This window comes from Lissotriton helveticus, chromosome 6 (assembly GCF_964261635.1).
Source record: "Lissotriton helveticus chromosome 6, aLisHel1.1, whole genome shotgun sequence".
Lineage (NCBI taxonomy): Eukaryota > Metazoa > Chordata > Amphibia > Caudata > Salamandridae > Lissotriton > Lissotriton helveticus.
Window position 1 is genome coordinate 519771427 of NC_136067.1, and position 17829 is coordinate 519789255.

Here is a 17829-nt window from a genome sequence, read left to right on the forward strand (position 1 = left end):
TCGTTAATTTTAGTGAGATCAGCCCATATGAAGTTTACTTCAATAGACACTGTATCCAGTTTGGCATCCAGTGTCACCATCTGCTGTTCCAAGGAGGATTTAACACCATCTATGGCTCCCATGACATCATGCAGCGTCATCCCCCCCACCACCCCCCGGTCAGGAAGTGCGCCGTAAATCACCGCGGGAGAATCGGCGAGCCCTTAGGCAAGGTGTATCTATCCAATTTGTTGGATTGTATTGGTTTCAGGGCCCTTTGTCCCCTGGAGGAATGCTTCTCACCGTCTTGCCTGGCCGCCATTTTCAGCGTGTACAGTCCTCCGTTAAAGCACCCCACAGCGAGCGTTACTGCCACCAAAGGTCAGGGTCCGTTGCCTTCAGCAGGGTATAGGGTTGATCTTCCACCAGGAGGGAGGCCGCCACTGCACACAACACTCAGCCAAGCCACTCACCTCCATCCAGAAACGCACCGCACCTCCAGCGTCCTACTCCGGGGCCGATGCGCCAGGATAATCACTGCGCTGTTCCTACACTCCGGGTGGGCAACCAAGCCACTGGAGTAGTCAATGTTCAAAGTATATCCCCATCCGGGGAGGCAGGGACCCGCAACTCAGCAATTATGGGATTTGCCGCCAAGTCCCGTCGGGTCCCCCCTGACAATAGTGCTGATGCCCACAACGAAGCCCCGATCCACATCTAACCCCCCCCCCCCCACCAAGCTCAGGAGACAATCCGACAGCCTTCACCAGCGCTAGCCCTCTTGCAAGGTCCCGGGCTCCCCCCCCCAACAGCGGGGCATCGGTGATTGAAGGAGGGATATGGGGGGGTGGGGGAGGGGACCGACAAGGCTCTACACTCGCGCCAGCTTGATATGCTGCCTTCTCACCCAGAAAGTCGGCTTCTTCGGCGGGCCCAACCGGCGACTTCCGGAATGGGCCGCCGCTGTTGATCACTTTGCGGCAGGCAACGCAACCACTCTGGTCCCCGGCTTCACTTCCGTGCAGGCCCGACCTTTGAACAGAGACAGCTGCGGCATTCGGCGGCTCTCGGATCTCGGAGTCAGCCCCACCTGTGCAGCATGACCTCCGGTGCAGCTTTCAGGGCCCGGAGGACAGGATAACTTACAGGATATTCGGGCCGGTGGACGGACTCGGCAGAGCCGAGAGTCTACGCGGCCATCTTAGGTATCGCGTAGCTCCTCCCCCAGCAAAGTAATTCTTATATACCAGCGGCAGAGTGGTTGCTAAATAAGCACATATGCTGTGCAAGATTCAAAAAATTGGATGGATTTCAGTTTTAGGCTGAGTCAGACTGCAGATAGATTAGGCAAGCATGGTGTACAGCCTTAGCCTCCCTTGTGGTAGAGAGCGGACGAACAATGTTCTCCCTTCAGGCTGATCCGGACAGTGACAAGGCCACCTCCAAGACCACATGCTTGGATGGACTAAAGCTAGGCTAGGTGTTAGTCATTGTTCAGCAGATTCACTCCAGCCATCCAGGTTTTGGCACTCCATCTTACCATGTGCGAGGAACAGAACGTGGACAGAGTTTACAGGAACACTGATCTGATGATCTCTGAACAAGCATTCAGCGGGATGTGCTCTGCAATCACCATATTTCTAGTTACCAACCCGTAATAAGTGCATTCGGTTGGACCACACACCATTCCCTTCCTTCTAATATTGACCAGCTGTCACACAAGAAAGACAAATGTTTCCCAGTTAGGGATTCAAAGCAAGCCTGCAACCCCCCACTACTATTCGTACGTTCCCGTGCCATCTTAATGCTTGACTGTCTACCACTCCTGAGGACTCTTGAGCACAATTTTTGCCATTGAGGTGCCCTCTCATACATGTTGAGAAACACAAAGATTGTAAGAATATCATATATGAACCACAATGTCCAGCATGTGAAGTACTGGTGATTTATGTTTTTCACAAATTTTACAGCCTTCAGGATAGCTATGGCCATGTACAAAGTTTGATGCTTTTGCCCTTTTGCAAAAGAAAATCCACTGTATAGTAAACATCTGAATATGGTGCTCAGTCTCTCCGTGAGAATTGTTCCTTTTTTGGAGACAGTCTGACTGGTTACCCAAACCCTGATAACTAGTTGGAGGCAATGATATATGGTGTGTAATTACCTGCACAACTTTGTACACCGAACAATGAAAGGGAGCGATCTCCTGTATAGTTTGGCACCACACTAACACATGCTGTCCTAGGTTTTGTGGGAATCAAAAATTTGGGAGATCAGGGCAATTTTAACATGACTTGTATATTACTCAATTGTTCTAGTCCTTTATAGGTGCGTTCGTAGAACAACATTAGAGATAATGCTATGCAACAGTTGGTCCTCTGCAAAGTAACATATTGAGGTTTCCTGAGCTTAGAGGTATGAAATTCTTGGGGAGATCACCTTTCTGTAAAATACCATACTCAGAACTGAGGAGATGGATAGTGATGTAATTCCAACCGGTCTTTAAACAGAGTTGGAAATATTTGAGTTTGGTGTTTAAGTGGTCTGTAATTCTTAGAAATAGCATGATGATTTAATAAACATTTATGATTGTTTGGAAGACCTGCTTGATATTTAATGGGCTAGCAAAATGTTGGTAGATTTATAAGTTCATAATGCTGACCATAGAATACAGTGCACTGTCCGCTACTATAAAAATGGTAAATACATTCGTATTGTTTTACTTATTTTTTACAGTTAAATAGCTTTCTTACCAAAAGGTAACTAATCCCATTTAAGTTGCAGCTGTAACCTGGTAATTGTTGATTTGTTTTGTAGAAGTCAAATTTGTAGATCACATGTTAGCCGAAAATGAGACCTTAATATTATACGTTCTTTTTCAGATGAAAAGGGAGTAGCGGTTCCTGTACCTTTTCCGTCCTATGCAAAGAAGATTTTAATATCATTATGCAAAGATGTATCTTTCCAAGTAAGGTGTACCGCTTGTCGGAGGGTGATGCGTTCCGACGTGGAAGTAACTGCCCATTTCAGGTAAGAAGTGTCCCTTACTTTGTAAAAAGACAAATAATTGCAACTGTCGGATCTATTTTCCTTGTTAAAAATTTCAGGAAAAATTGTGAGCCCCATGAGTATCTACATGCAGCCATATCCAGGTGTAGTCTTTGGTGCTGTTGTGTAGGCAGACCCCTAGAAGGGTCTGTTTAGCCGCCTCCAGGGTATATGGCTGTCTTATTCCCGTAAATAGTGCCACACAGAACTAAGAAAAGTGCTTGGGGGTCTTTAGCAACATCTGCAAGTAGCTACTTTCACTTGGCTGGCGTCTGGTGCAGAAGTATAACCAGACTCCCACATACTCTTTCTTCGACAGCTGTCAGGTTGCAGGCTCTGTGTTTGGCTCATGAATGTAGCATTTGGCTGAGTATAACCAATTGCCATTAATCCGGTCTGTGAAGATGTCATTGCATACGGTCCACATGTGCGATTCACTAAAGCCTCTGCTCACAGCTGCCCCAGAGTGAAAGCTCAATCTTTGGGGGCATGTGTGTCTGTCTGAGTGTCTCAAGGACTCCTTAACCGTTTGTGTGCAGCCACCTGCAGGATTTACTCTTGATGACCCAACAAGCCACTGTGTGCACACTCAACCAGTGGTACATCAGTGTGTCTGTGACACTGAAATCTCCAGTGTTTGTGTCCTTTCCTGAAACAGTTCTACATTTTTCCCTCTGTGCCACTTGCTCTGTGCCACGTTTTTTCCCGTGCCCCGTTTTTTCCCCTGTGCCCCTTGCTCTGTGCCCCGTTTCCTCCCCTGTGCCCCCGTGATTCTGTGCCCTTGCCCCAGTGCCGTTCACCGCTCCCGTTCCCTCCACTGAATCCCTTGCGACTCCGCCCCCCTGACTGCCCATTCGCTGCCCCTTCCTTCCGCCTGCTTCTCCCTCCCTCCTCCCCATATATGGCGGCCGTGCAGCGGGTGAGCCGCTGGCGCACCGAAGCCTAGACCACACCCAGCGCCAGGACCCCTGGCCCCCGCAAACGCCACAATGCCTGCCTCTGCTACGACTCCAGCACCCTCCACGCCGGACGATCACGCACCTGCTGCCTAGCCACCCAGAAGTGCACACAAGGACCATTTTCCTGCCGGAACTGCAGCTTCACCAGTATCCGTCCCGCCAACCCACCTACCAAAGAACCCAACCACCTCGGATGCATCCTTCTCAAAACCCGCTCCGCACGCAAACACGCCGTGGAACTCTGGGACCTACTGGACTCCAACACCACAGACGGCCCCTTCCTGACGGAGACCTGGCTGAACCCCTCCTCGGCACCCGAAATCGCCATAGCCATCCCGGAAGGCTATGAGATCACCCGCAGGGACCGCACCAATGGAGTAGGAGGAGGAATCGCCATGTTACACAGGAACACTCTCAAAGTCTCAACCAACACCGACGACACCCTCAGCACTGCTGAACACCTGCACTTCCAGATTCTCACCCCAGATTCTCACCGATCCCAGCACCACCCTCAGAGGAACCCTCATCTACAGATCCCCCGGACCACAAGCACAGTTGAGCGACTCCATCACCGACCTCGTCAGCACACACGCCCTCGCCTCCATGGACTACATCCTCCTCGGGGACCTGAACTTCCACCTGGAAAACAACAACGACACCAACTCCTCCACCCTGATCGACAACCTCGGACTCCGACAACTTGTCACTACATCCACTCTCCGCCGGCCACACGCTTGACCCCTTCTTCTCCGCAAGTTCCCACGTCTCCTTCAACCACGTCTCCTTCAACCACACCACCGAGCTCCACTGGACCGATCACCGCTGCAACCACTTCACCTTTGGGAAACACACCACGCACCACTGCACGCAACAAATGCCGCGCCGCTGCCGGAGCAAAGTCACCGAAGACCAGCTTTCCACCTCCCTCGCCTGGAACCCACCCACAGATCCGACCGACCCCGACACCACCGCCCGCAACCTCAAACAGTGGATCAACGACTGCGCCAACACCCTCGCCCCCCTCAAGAAGCCCTCCAACACCCACACTAGCAAGAAAGCCAGCTGGTTCACCAAAGACCTCCAGGCCTCCAAACGAACCTGCCGAAAACTAAAAAGAAAACCTGCATCCTGTAGTAATTTAGTCCAGCCGAGTTGAGGTATTTCAGGTAGATTTATTGAGATGATAATTAATCAGGTATAAGTCAAGAATAAGGACCCACCAGGAGCCACCAGCAGGCAGCTCAGCCCCATCCAACTGTGTGTTTCTTTCAACCTCCACCCAACATTCTATGAAGAATCACAGTGCAGAGGCATTCCAAGGGCATTGCACTGGAAAGCATGAAGTAGATAAAGGCATGCATAGTAAAATGCCAAAGTAGAATATAACATACTTCCTTTTCTTCCCAAGGAATACAAAACATAGGAACATAGAACATGAAAGAAATAAAAAGCGTACCGATCATCAAAGAAAGCGTACCGATCATTACGAACTGACACACCCACTGGCCAGACAGATGTGACAGGAAGGAATGAACAGCAAGAAGCATAGAAATTACAGAGAAGATATGAAAGGAAATAGATCAGATACAATCCCACACTGTAAACACAAGACAAAGCAAAAGCGAAAGAACACTCAGATTAGAGGAGAGAAACAGAAAAGCAGAAGGACATAAATAGGAACTATTCTTCCCTTTCTTCCAACGAAAACATAAAACGTGGAACAGATAAATAGGAACTATTCTTCCCTTTCTTCCCAACGAATACAAAAACGTGGAATAGACAAGAAGCAAGACTGGAACACAAGAAAAGTAAGAGCTTCCATTCCCGTCTACAGAAAATAACGAGAAAGAGAACAGAAAATAAAACAACCCAACAATCACTCAAGACACACCCACAGCTGAGAAGAGTATGAAAAAGTGAAACATTGAGTATAATATGGAAATACCAAACAGAAGCAGTGAAAAGAACTAATAAAAATCTTTCATACCACCCTGTTCAACAGCATTAATAAACACATTGAATAAATATTGAGATTCTGAACAGAACCTGTAGAAAATATTAATGAATAACATTAAAACATTGAAAGGCTGCAATAGAAATTACATCCTACAAAAAACATTGAAATGGAGAATTCTCCACGTCGGCAACCTATGAAGGTCAAACATTGAAATATTGATATTCATCAATAAAAATTGAAATCCTTAAAGTCACAAATTGAAAACATTAGATACTCTCTTGAACGTGACTATTTGAAAATAAGCGTGAGTACGTCAAAGTACCACAATGTAATCCCAAACTGAGAATACTACTGGTATGCATACACATTGATATAAATTGACGTGCACGTTCCCAAAACAGGAAAACTGCACACATGCATGCACGTTGATAATAAAATTAAAACACATGCATGCAACTTGAAAATAGAATTGAATATTGTGCATTGTAGAACAGGATGAAACAGCGTAACCTGTAAACGGAATAAATCCCTGTAAACTGTTAAAAAAATAAACTTTTCAAAATAGGCATATTGATACTAAACAGTAAGGTATTGAAAATGCAGTCACATATCGATTTGTCAACATGAAGTCCATATTTAAAGAAAACAAGCAGTAAGAAATTATTCCATTCACTATCCCCAAAAGTCACTAGATGGCAGTATAATGTAAGACAGTGAATACCTTTCATTAACACTTGTGTACTGTAAATTGAGCTACGAAAGCAATCATGTTGGTCTGTTAATAAAAATGACAAATCTGGTACTTGAAAGAAGATCTTGTGCACCTTAATCGTAATGCTGTGCATCACGGTGGTTTTAGATTGAAAGTACCCTTACTTGGTTGTAAAATTAGTTTAAAACGAGTAGCACCATAGAATTGATACGTGTCAAAAGGCATTTCTTCCTTTACAGTGTAATTTATTTATGTCCACGGGTATAAATAATGCCACTCACTCTTCTGAAAGAATCATCCAAAAGAAACACACTGGCGCTGCTATAAATAAGGTGAGCCTTTCCGTTATAGATGATGTACACAAAAATGTCTCGAGATCCTGATAGGCTTCACTTCCAACTACTAGCGCAGATTTTGAAGAGGATGGCAGCACGCTGTAACGCCACCGCCAGATGGCTCACGGCCAAAGTGTGCTAAACGAAGACTGCAGCATTAGAGAAAACGTACCGTGACAGAAAACCTTCGCTAACTCCTGGATGCATTCCACGCACGTCATCAGAAGGATGGCAGACGGGAAGGAAAGAAGATCTCCGCTGACCAACTGTCAACCAACTGACATCGTCATACAGGAAGGTGAGTAAACTTAGAGGAAAAACGCTGAGACTTTGCAGTGTTTACACACAGTACCGAGTATCCTGGTAGCAATTAAAAATGCAATAAAAGCAGAAAGTCAAATGAAAGACTGCTCCTGGATGTTGACTACAAACGCTGCACACGAACCAAACAGATGACAAAATTGAAAACAATGTCCATGAATGCCAAAACCCCTGAATGTCAAACATAGACACTCGACTGCACTTCCAAACACACGATGAGTCCAAGTTTAATTAAGAGGCAAAATGTAGAAACAAAGCTGTAGACATTTCCGATTTATGAGAATCTCTGTTGCTTGAATGAGTAATAGTTTGTAAGTAAGATTCAAAAATAGCAAAAGTGTCACTTGATAAACACCAAGGAAAAGGCAAAAAAAAGCAACATACAGTACTTCTCTTGTTTTGATGTCTTTACCAAAGTGCCAATCGCCACACAAAACGCTTAACCCTTACTGGTGCAAAAATACAGGCAACCACAGATTACCTTGTAAGCCACACTCTAGATACAGCAGGAAAATACTGTGTTGAGTAAGTAGTGTTGAACAGCGTTGAAAGTAGCTTTAAACAGCGTTGAATAGAAAACATTTACCTTGGATATTGAGATAGTGTAAATGTAGCAGGAAAAGTACCAGCAGGGCAGGAAGCAGCAAGTTGAAAACATTGGATAGTGGCACTGAATGACTTGAAAAGCTTCATTATTGAGGTGCTGTTGTTGTAGAGTTGAACTTGAAGCAAATTTAAAAGCAAAATTGAAAGTACATCTATTGACCAAATTGAAAATAGATCTGGCACGTAGAAGTTGGGGGCGACCGGTGAGAGGGTCACTGGTGGGTCTCAGTGCCAGAATTAATATTTAGAGTTAGATGGAGATTAAGATAGATGTAAATTTATAATAACTTGCCTCTTTGTTGAAGATCTTGACAGTTTTAGTTTCTGATAGATTTTTGATTGAAGGTGGTTGATATATTGAGTTGAACACGTAGGTAAGTTCAATTCGTCGCCATCAAAATGTGGTAACTAAGTCCAGCCGAGTTGAGGTATTCAAGAGGTATTTATTAAGATGTTAAGTTGTCAAGAGTAAGTCAAGAATAAGGACCCACCAGGAGCCACCAGCAGGCAGCTCAGCCCCATCCAACTGTGTGTTTCTTTCAACCTCCACCCAACATTCTATGAAGAATCACAGTGCAGAGGCATTCCAAGGGCATTGCACTGGAAAGCATGAAGTAGATAAAGGCATGCATAGTAAAATGCCAAAGTAGAATCTAACCTATCCGTGAACGAACACCTGAAAGCTACACCACCCACAAGAACGCCACCACCTCATCAGATCCGCCAAAAGGACCTCCTTCAAAGACCGCCTAGACCACAACGCACACAACAGCAAAGAGCTCTTTAACATCGTGAAGGAACTCTCCAACCCCAGCTCCAACACCAACGACATCCCACCTTCACAAGACCTGTGCGACTCGCTGGCCACTTTCTTCCATCGCAAGATCAGACATCCTCGACCGCTTCAATGCCACCCTCACCCCGGCAACCACTGAGACCCCCTCTCCCATGACCACCACCCGCACCAACCGCCTGATCTCCTGGCCCAACATCAACGATGATGACACCATCAAGATCATGAACACCGTCCACTCCGGATCCCCGGAAGACCCCTGCCCACACCACATCTTCAACAAAGCCAGCAGGACCATCGCACCCCATCTCCGGAAAACCGTCAACATCTCCTTCGAGACAGCGACCTTCCCGGAGAGCTGGAAGCACGCTGAGATCAACGCCTTACTCAAGAAACCCAAGGCGGACCTCAAGAACTTCCGACCCATCTCCCTGCTCCCGGAGAAGATCATCGAAAAGGCCGTCAACAAACAACTGACCAGCTTCCTCGAGGAGAACAGCATCCTGGGCCCATCCCAGTCCGGGTTCCGCAGCAACCACAGCACCGAAACTGCCCTCATCGCCGCTACCGATGACATCAGGCCCCTGCTAGACAACAGAGAAACCACGGCCCTCATCCTCCTGGACCTGTCTGCTGCCTTAGACACGGTCTGCCACCGCACACTACGAACGAGCCTCTACGACGCCGGAATCCAAGAGAAGACCCTGGACTGGACCACTTTGTGGAGATTACATTCTTTCATTGTAGAACTCGGTGATGCCATTGAATGACATCACTGAGAGATTCTGTGAAGACAGTCAGTTGAAGAAGCTGGAGGTCGCTGTACACCTTTAAAGATGTACTTCCATGAATAAAGGCTTTTATTCATTAACCACTGCCTCTCTGGTTACTACACACTTCCTTCCTCTCCGGCAGAACACAGAGCGTCCGCCTCCCCCCCCTTCCGCTCCGAAGTCACCGAGATCATCGACGGCGTACCCCAAGGCTCATCCCTCTGTGGAAAAGTAAATTTTGCCATGTTCTGTGTCCCTACGCCTCATCCATCATATGTTATGTGTGCATGACCAATATGCATATGTTATTCCCCATGTCCGATTAATGACGCAATTATAGTTGTGTCCACCTCTGGTATGCCAGTTTCCAGTCCTCGTGAATACTACGAATATCAGGCCTATGTAAAGTTACGTTGCCACGTTTTCCAGTGTGCACGTTATTTCATTATAAAGTTCCCGTTTCCAGGCCTCAACAGGGCCTGGACATCAGATTCAGCTCCTGTCTCCTAAAAGCCTCGCTGAGGAGCGATACAGCCCCCACCTGTATCCTCGACCCTTCACTTACTTCCTGCCTCGCAGTGCCCGGTGCAGCTTGGTTCTGCCTCTGAGTCTGCCAAAAGTATGTTATAGTTCCAGTTATCAGTTCAGTCCTCCTTCCCTGCATTCCTAAGCTACTGAACTGCATCAATAGTTTCCGTCATTGTCTAGCCTTCTCATCTCCATGTTAGAGAAATACTGTATTTAATGGTCATTTAGTATTCTTCATCACGCACTACATGTAGAATAATGCATGCTCCAGTCTTAGAGTCAGTTAGCTTTTCCCCTCATGACTTCTAGTTTATATCAACATGTTCCCTAAACATCAGATACTAGATAGGGTTTAGGTACAAGTCGCTCCGACCCTCCAGACTCTAGTCTCTGCTCCTAGCACAGAGTTCATAGCCCCCAGCTTCTCCTAGTAATACGTCATTGCCAGTTTACGCGCACCATTAGGTTAGAGGTCCCGGCTCCTTAGGTAGCCCCCTCCAATGATTCCGCCCATTCATGACATATTCTGTTACGTTTGCACCACATGTCTATGTATACGCCCAGTTACACCCACTTTTACTGTTATCTTTCGCGACTGCTACGCGTCACGCCTTCTGCTCCACCCACTGCTACGCCTACTGCAATGTAATGCTATGTGTTCGCGCTATGTATAAATGCTCATATATTGTTATTAAAAGTTAGCGCGCTCATCCCAGACCCAGCCCCGGCAGCTGCCGGGCCACTCTAGCCCTGCCATTCTGTTCCTATGCAGGTTGTCCTGATCCTGTCCTTTATGCTGTAATAAACCTGCAGAAACTCCTACTACCTCGAATCTTGACTCTTATTTATTGAGCTATCTGTTATGCTATATGCCTAGTCAAAAATAGGGTATTATTTATTTATTTACCACATAATGGCGCCCGAATAGGGACTTGCCCTTTCCCCACGCGTCGGTGAAGCCACGCCGACCCCCTGACCCTCTGCAGTCGTGACGGAACCATACCGTGCACTGGCAGATATTTCTGCTCCAAGTATCCCTCAGGCCCACGGAGGAGACGGAGGAGGCGGTCCAGCATCCGAACGAGACGGTGGAGGAACGCGGCGAGTCCCGACCAGAGCCCAAGCCGAGAGTCCAAGGTCCGAGGTATCCGGAGGCCCACCCGTAACTGAAGTCCGAAGTCCGTCGTCGTAGCAGTCCAGTCCAGTCCAAGGCCTTCCGTTCCGTGCTGCCCGGTGAGTACCATTGCTGGGGTAGTATCTAGACAGGACCAATCTAAATTGACTCCTGGTCCGTGGGTTGGTGGTGCCCAGACTCACAAACGAAGTGTTCACCTAGGTGGATACGGGTCTTGATGCGTCCCTTTATGGGACCGGTATGTTCCGTACTGTTATAGCAGTGCATCCAGTAACTCTAGTCTGTTCCGTTCTCGAGAAAATTCTTGTATTTCTGTTCTCAGTATTTCAGGTAATATTCTGTTCAAACTGTTATTTATAATGTTCTTCATGTATTGTAATATTGTGGTATGAGTGTGACGTGATTTCGTGTTTATTGTGTATTGTATTGTGTCCAGATTACAGTTCAGTCATGCCTATATTTTCCAAGTTACGTCAGTTAAAAACTAGAAAGGGTCTGCTGGAAGCAGCAGTTCCTGTTCCGCCTAGGGACAGTCCAGGTCATTTTATGTATCAGAAACATGGCATAAGCGCCATATTGTATCTAGATTTATGGGTAGAGTACACCAAACAGTTAGAAGAAAAGTATAGATGGCCCGTATCGGGTACATGGGATGCCGAATGTATCATGCGAGTAGAAGAAGCATTATGGAAAAAGAAAGCCAGACAGTCACAGAAAGATGCCATCGAGTTATGGCGTAAAGAAGCGCATAGAAGAACGGAAAAGGAAGTCAGAAAGTCAGAGTTAAGTAGAGAATCCCAAGAACGAGCCCAAGAAAGAGAATTAATCGAGATAGGTGAACAAGTCAAAGCCGAACAGTTAGACAGACAGAGGCATGCCCTCATTAAGGGTATGTATCCTCTTCTTGCCGAGGGCTTGCCAAAAGCGACCCCAGAGGCATCCAGTAATTTCCCGCCACCATTAGTTCCGACCAAGCTACGTCACAAACCGACCGCAGCTGATATTTTTATTTCGTCCTATTTGGACGACACAGTCCCAGAATATGCAAATCCTGTTCGCGCTCCGCCAGTCCCTGTAAATCAGGTAATTCCTGCTCCTCCAGACACCGGGGTACCCTTAACAGCTCCCCCGGGTCAGCCCGCCATACAAGTCCAGCCCACGTTACAATTACCGACCCTGCCAGGACGAAAAGCGTCAGTTGATGATTCCAGTTTAGGGGCCGCAGGAGGAGGTCCTCCTCAAACCCCGCCGCCACACAAGCGTTTAACGTTAGCCGAATTACATGCACAAGCATTACAGCGTACGCCTAGGTATCAGTCTGTTGCAGAAATAAGAAAATCCCTTGCCGAATGTTGCTATGATCCAGTCCCAGGCGAGGATAATATGGTTTTATATTCATTCCGCGTAAGAAAGGTGGCCGAGTATCTAGTCACCTTACCGAATATGAAAGAAGATCTAGACAGAATATATCGTTTCATCCGTACAGGGGATGATCCAGAAAGTATTAGCGAGACTATGTCTCAAAGGAAAGCCGAGATCCAGCTCATGATATTAAAGTTCCTGATCAATTGTCTAATAAGAGAACAAGACTACCCGTCTAAAGATTCCGCCGAAATGAGAATCCTGACAAGGTGGAGTGATAATATAGCCGAGGGTAAGCACAAGACCGTCGGTGCTATGGAGAGTATGTACAAGAAAATCCGTAAAGAAATAATAAAGATACACGAACAACGTAAAGCAGCACAAGTAAGCGAGAAAGAAAGTATCTCTGATCCTGAAGAAGAAGACGAGAATCCCGCCAGAATAGCGTATGTAGGAAAATCTAGATTTCCAGACCGCCATTTACGCCTAGAACACAAGTCTATTTTTCATCATTCAGCACCAGAACAAGGTTCTCTAGAACAAGTATTTCAAGCTACTGATCATATTCTGAAATCACGAATCGGTTATAGTGAATTAAGTACCATGCATGAACAAGAACTAGCCCGATCAGCAGTCCGATGGATTACTGATTCTACCACTTTTCCAGACGAAATAGTGGCACAAATGTTTCTGAAACTGCCCCCAGCCGAGCAGCGACTGGTGGGAATGTATATGATCCAGCACCTCATTACTCTGTATGAGGGTCAACACTCTGATCCAGGCCCGTTACATGATGTCCTGAACGAGTTACTCCAGTACAAATGGAGAGGTCTAGGTACCGATTTAATTAGTGTCATTCTAGAACAGCGTCACAAATATAGAACGTTCTTGAACCCGCATTTTGTTCATGTCTCACCCCCAGAAAGTAAACCGTTTTACATAGACAGACAGAATCCGTTACGAGAAGTCCACCCAGTCCAAGGGGCGGGTGGCGAAATGCAACGAGTGTTTGTATACACTCCAATATCAAAGATGGAACTTCTTGAAATGAAGAAATTAATTACCTGTCATGACAAAGATCCAGCGGGGTTCCATAGAGAATTAAAAGACATGCTCCGTATGGGAGAATACACTTACCCAGATATCATTAAAATGTTAAAGGTCCTGTTACCCGCAGGGGTGTATGAAAAGTTAAAGGAAAAAGAATGGGAGGTGGGAGAGAAAAAGATCGATTGGACAGCTCTAGAAGCTGAAGACAAGGCTCGAGTACCAGGTACCGGTCTTGGAGATAAATGTAGAGAATTACCAGAATTATTGATTCAAGTTTTACCCCGATTATTGACAACGAGAAAAGAAGACTGGGATGCAATCTCAGCCTGTAAACAGAAACAAGATGAAGATATTAGTGATTTTTATTCTAGGTTTGAAAAATGTTTCAGTATCAACAGTGGTCTCAAGACAAGTAGTGAGTCATACCCTCACCTTTTCGTTACTAAATTAGTCGAGAATTCAAGTCCTCAAATTAAAAATCGAGTTTTGAAAGTCGAAAGCACCTGGCAAGCAAATACTCCGTCCCAGATGCTCCAGATGCTTCAGTACCACCAGAATAGAATTAGGGAAGAGCAAGAACACGAGAGAAAACGTATGAAAGACACGAAAATGAAAGTACTAGTTGCACAATCTGTTCCTCAAGACAGTCAGAAGAGGGGTCCGAATCAAGCCAGTCATCCTGCAGCTCCCGTTAAAGGGAACTGCAATTATTGTAAACAGCCAGGTCATTTTATAAACGAGTGTGCAGTTCTGAAACACAACATAGCTACTGGTAAGACTAAAGAAAGACCACGTCCGCCGAGACAAGAACAAGTTTCACAGATTCCTCAGTCACAGAATGCACAGCAGACAGTTACAGTACCGCAGCCTATTGCTGCAACACAGCATGTTACATCGCAGATGTACCAGTATGCACAGTCCGAGTATCCAGAGTATCAGCCATATTCATGAAACAGCCTAGAGAGGGAGGTAGGCTTGCCTCTCATCGAGATACCTGTAGATCAAGAAGGTCCCTATGTTCACAGTCAAGTATTAGGGAAAGACAGAAAGTTTTTGATCGATACAGGGGCAAGTAGGACCACAATTAATCATGCCGAAGTTCCAGGGGCTCCGCTCTCAGGCTCTAGAAATGTTTCCCTTGGATTTTCAGGAAAACCAATAGTTAATGAGATTTCAAAGCCAGTTACTCTAGAAGTAGGTCCATTGTCCCGCACTACTGATCTGTTACTTACTAAGTCATGTCCAGAAAATCTGTTAGGCATTAAGACATTGAAAGAGTTAGGTGCAGTTATTTGCTGTTCCCCAGAGGGAATACGTCTGTTCCTACGTGACTTCAAGGGTCACTATGTATTACGAGATTTTGATTCGAGACTGTCTAATGTTCCGCAGCATCTATGGGCACAAGGTCCAACAGATGTAGGTTATATGCAAATCACACCCTATCGTGTGACTCTCAAGCCAGGTGTAGTGTTACCACGAATCAGACAGTACAGATTGCCACCTGAGGCTGTAGCAGCCTTATCCAAAATTATTGACGAGCTCATGGCACAAGGAGTAGTTGTAGAAACTGACTCCAATGTATGTAATTCTCCGATCATTCCAGTCATGAAACGTACTGATCCAAATGCACCCCCAGTATATCGATTAGTGATTGATTTACGAGAGCTTAATAAATGTATTATTCCTCAGTACCCAGTTGTCCCAGATATCTCTTCCCTGTTAACTGCTATTGATTCCGAAGCCATGTTCTTCACTGTCATAGACCTCAAGAATGCATTTTTTAGTGTTCCAATTCATCCAGACAGCCAGTTTCTTTTCGGATTTTGTTTAAATGGAAGGAGCTATATGTTCACACGCGCTCCTCAAGGTTTCACAGAAAGCCCTAGTATTTACAGTCAAGCACTCAAGAGACAACTAGATAACATTCATATGCCAACTGACACTGCCCTGCTCCAGTACGTCGATGATTTACTGATCACAGCCCGTTCTGAACGTGCATGCGAGCGAGCATCACTTACAGTTCTGTATTTCCTAGCCGAGATGGGGCACAAGGTGTCACCTTCGAAGCTTCAATTCTGTGTCCAGCAAGTGGTATACTTAGGACACTTGCTGTCCAAGAGGGGTAGGCAGTTGACACCCGACCGTATCCAGTTAATAGCGAGTCTTCCCCAGCCCAGAACCCAGAAGGAGGTACGTGCTTTTATCGGCCTTACTTCTTATTGTAGACAATGGACTCCCCAGTATGCATTTCTAGCCAAGCCACTGATACAGTTAACGACACAGGAGGCAGCCGTATCGACTGTCCTCCCTTGGACATCTGAACATACACTTAGTTTCAACGAGTTAAAGAAAGCCCTATGCCAAGCTCCAGTTCTAGCTACACCGAACTACAGTAAGCCTTTTACACTTTTCGTTACTGAACGGGGAGGTACAGCATTATCTGTTCTCACACAAGATCAAGCAGGACAATCCAAGCCCTGTGCTTATTTTTCGAGCACACTAGATCCAGTCGCCCAGGCGTTGCCTGCATGCCTCAAGTCAGTTGCAGCCACCGCACTAGCTATCAGACAAAGTGATTCCATAGTTTTAGGACATTCCCTGACAGTACAAGTCCCACATTCCGTGGAAGTTCTTTTAAACCGAACACAAACTCAGCACTTGACAATTGCACGTTTAACAGGTTATGAATTGACTCTGTTCCAGCCACACATAGAAATTAGACGCTGCAACGTTCTGAATCCTGCTACACTGTTACCATCAGTCAGTTTGAACCCTGATCCACATGACTGTGTGGAAGTAGTTAACAATACGACAAAGCCAAGACAAGACCTGACAGACATTCCGTTACCAGATCCCGATCTGACACTCTATGTGGATGGTTCATGTATGAGAACTAGTACAGGAGAACTAGTCGCCGCGTATGCAGTGACTACCGACACCGAAGTTATTGAAACACACCGTATTGACACCCTGTCCGCTCAAGCAGCAGAGCTAGTTGCTCTGACACAAGCCTGTATACACGCCAAGAACTTAAAAGTTAATGTTTACACAGATTCACGTTACGCATTTGGAGTTGTACACGACTTCGGAGTGCTCTGGCAGGAGAGAGGTTTCATGACTTCTCATGGAACCAAGATTCAGCATGGTCTCCTTATTCAAGCCCTGTTAGATGCCATACATTTACCGACATCCGTTGCTATCATGAAATGCAAAACACATACGAAAGTTACTGACATTATTTCCCAAGGTAACGATCTAGCAGACCGCACAGCCAAGCTTACAGCACAGACTCTAGACATTCCAGTTAATCAGACACATACTCCAGATCCGACTACATGTATGACAGTTAAGGACCCTACTCAAGATGTCATAGATATCCAGTTACATGCTACTCCCGAAGAAATCAAGAAATGGTCTGAACAAGGAGGGGTCCAGACAGATCAAGGATGGTTAACGAAGGGTAGAGCCACATGGTTTCTCCCCGACTCTATGGTTCAAGTCATTATCAATACCGCACATAGTCCAGCACATTTAGGAGAAAAAGCTATGTTAGACAGTATCCAGAACATTTGGTTCAACAAGCATTTACGAGCTGCAGCCAAGCAGAAAGTCCGTACCTGTATGATATGTTGTCAGTTTAATCCAGGTAAAAGTGTCCCGGTGGAACAAGGTGGTTTCCAGCCCCCTGACCACCCTTTTGAGGTCCTCCAGATGGATTATATTCAAATGGAGCGATGTCGAGGTTTCAAGTATGTCCTTGTAGTTGTATGCGCTTTGTCCAGGTGGACAGAAGCATATCCAGTCCCAGATTACACAGCCGCGACCACTGCCAAGCAGTTGGTTCGTGAATTTTTCCCTAGGTATGGACTTCCTAGAGTCGTATATTCTGATAACGGTCAGCCATTCTCATCTGAACTCATGAAGCACGTTTCCCTTTTGTTAGGGTACCAGTGGAAGTTCCATTGTGTACGCCATCCCGAAGCAGCCGGTCTAGTCGAGAGACATAATCAGACCCTGAAAATCCGTATTGCAAAAGTCTGTAAAGAAAAAGGTGTGGACTGGCTAGTAGCTCTGCCAGTCGCTTTATTTTATATGCGTATGGTCGCACATTCCAGATCAGGTCTGTCCCCGTATGAGGTCGTATTCGGCCGCCCCCCTAACATGTGGGGTACTCCTAGACCCCGAAGTATTACCGATGTTTCATGTAATATGTTGACAGATTACCTAGCTTCCTTGATGTCTGCCCTCAACTCATGTCGTTCACAGGTTGC

At 46.1% G+C, this 17829-nt stretch overlaps 1 protein-coding gene across 4 annotated transcripts in view; it reads left to right on the plus strand.

The window, feature by feature from the left end:
- Positions 1 to 17829, plus strand: part of ZNF451 (zinc finger protein 451) — a 776596-nt gene that overhangs the window by 304836 nt on the left and 453931 nt on the right. For all 4 annotated transcript variants that reach the window (XM_078647977.1, XM_078647979.1, XM_078647978.1 and 1 more), the window contains exon 8: positions 2862 to 3009. In XM_078647977.1, the coding sequence (XP_078504103.1) occupies positions 2862 to 3009 (148 nt within the window). The remainder of the gene's footprint in view (positions 1 to 2861; positions 3010 to 17829) is intronic.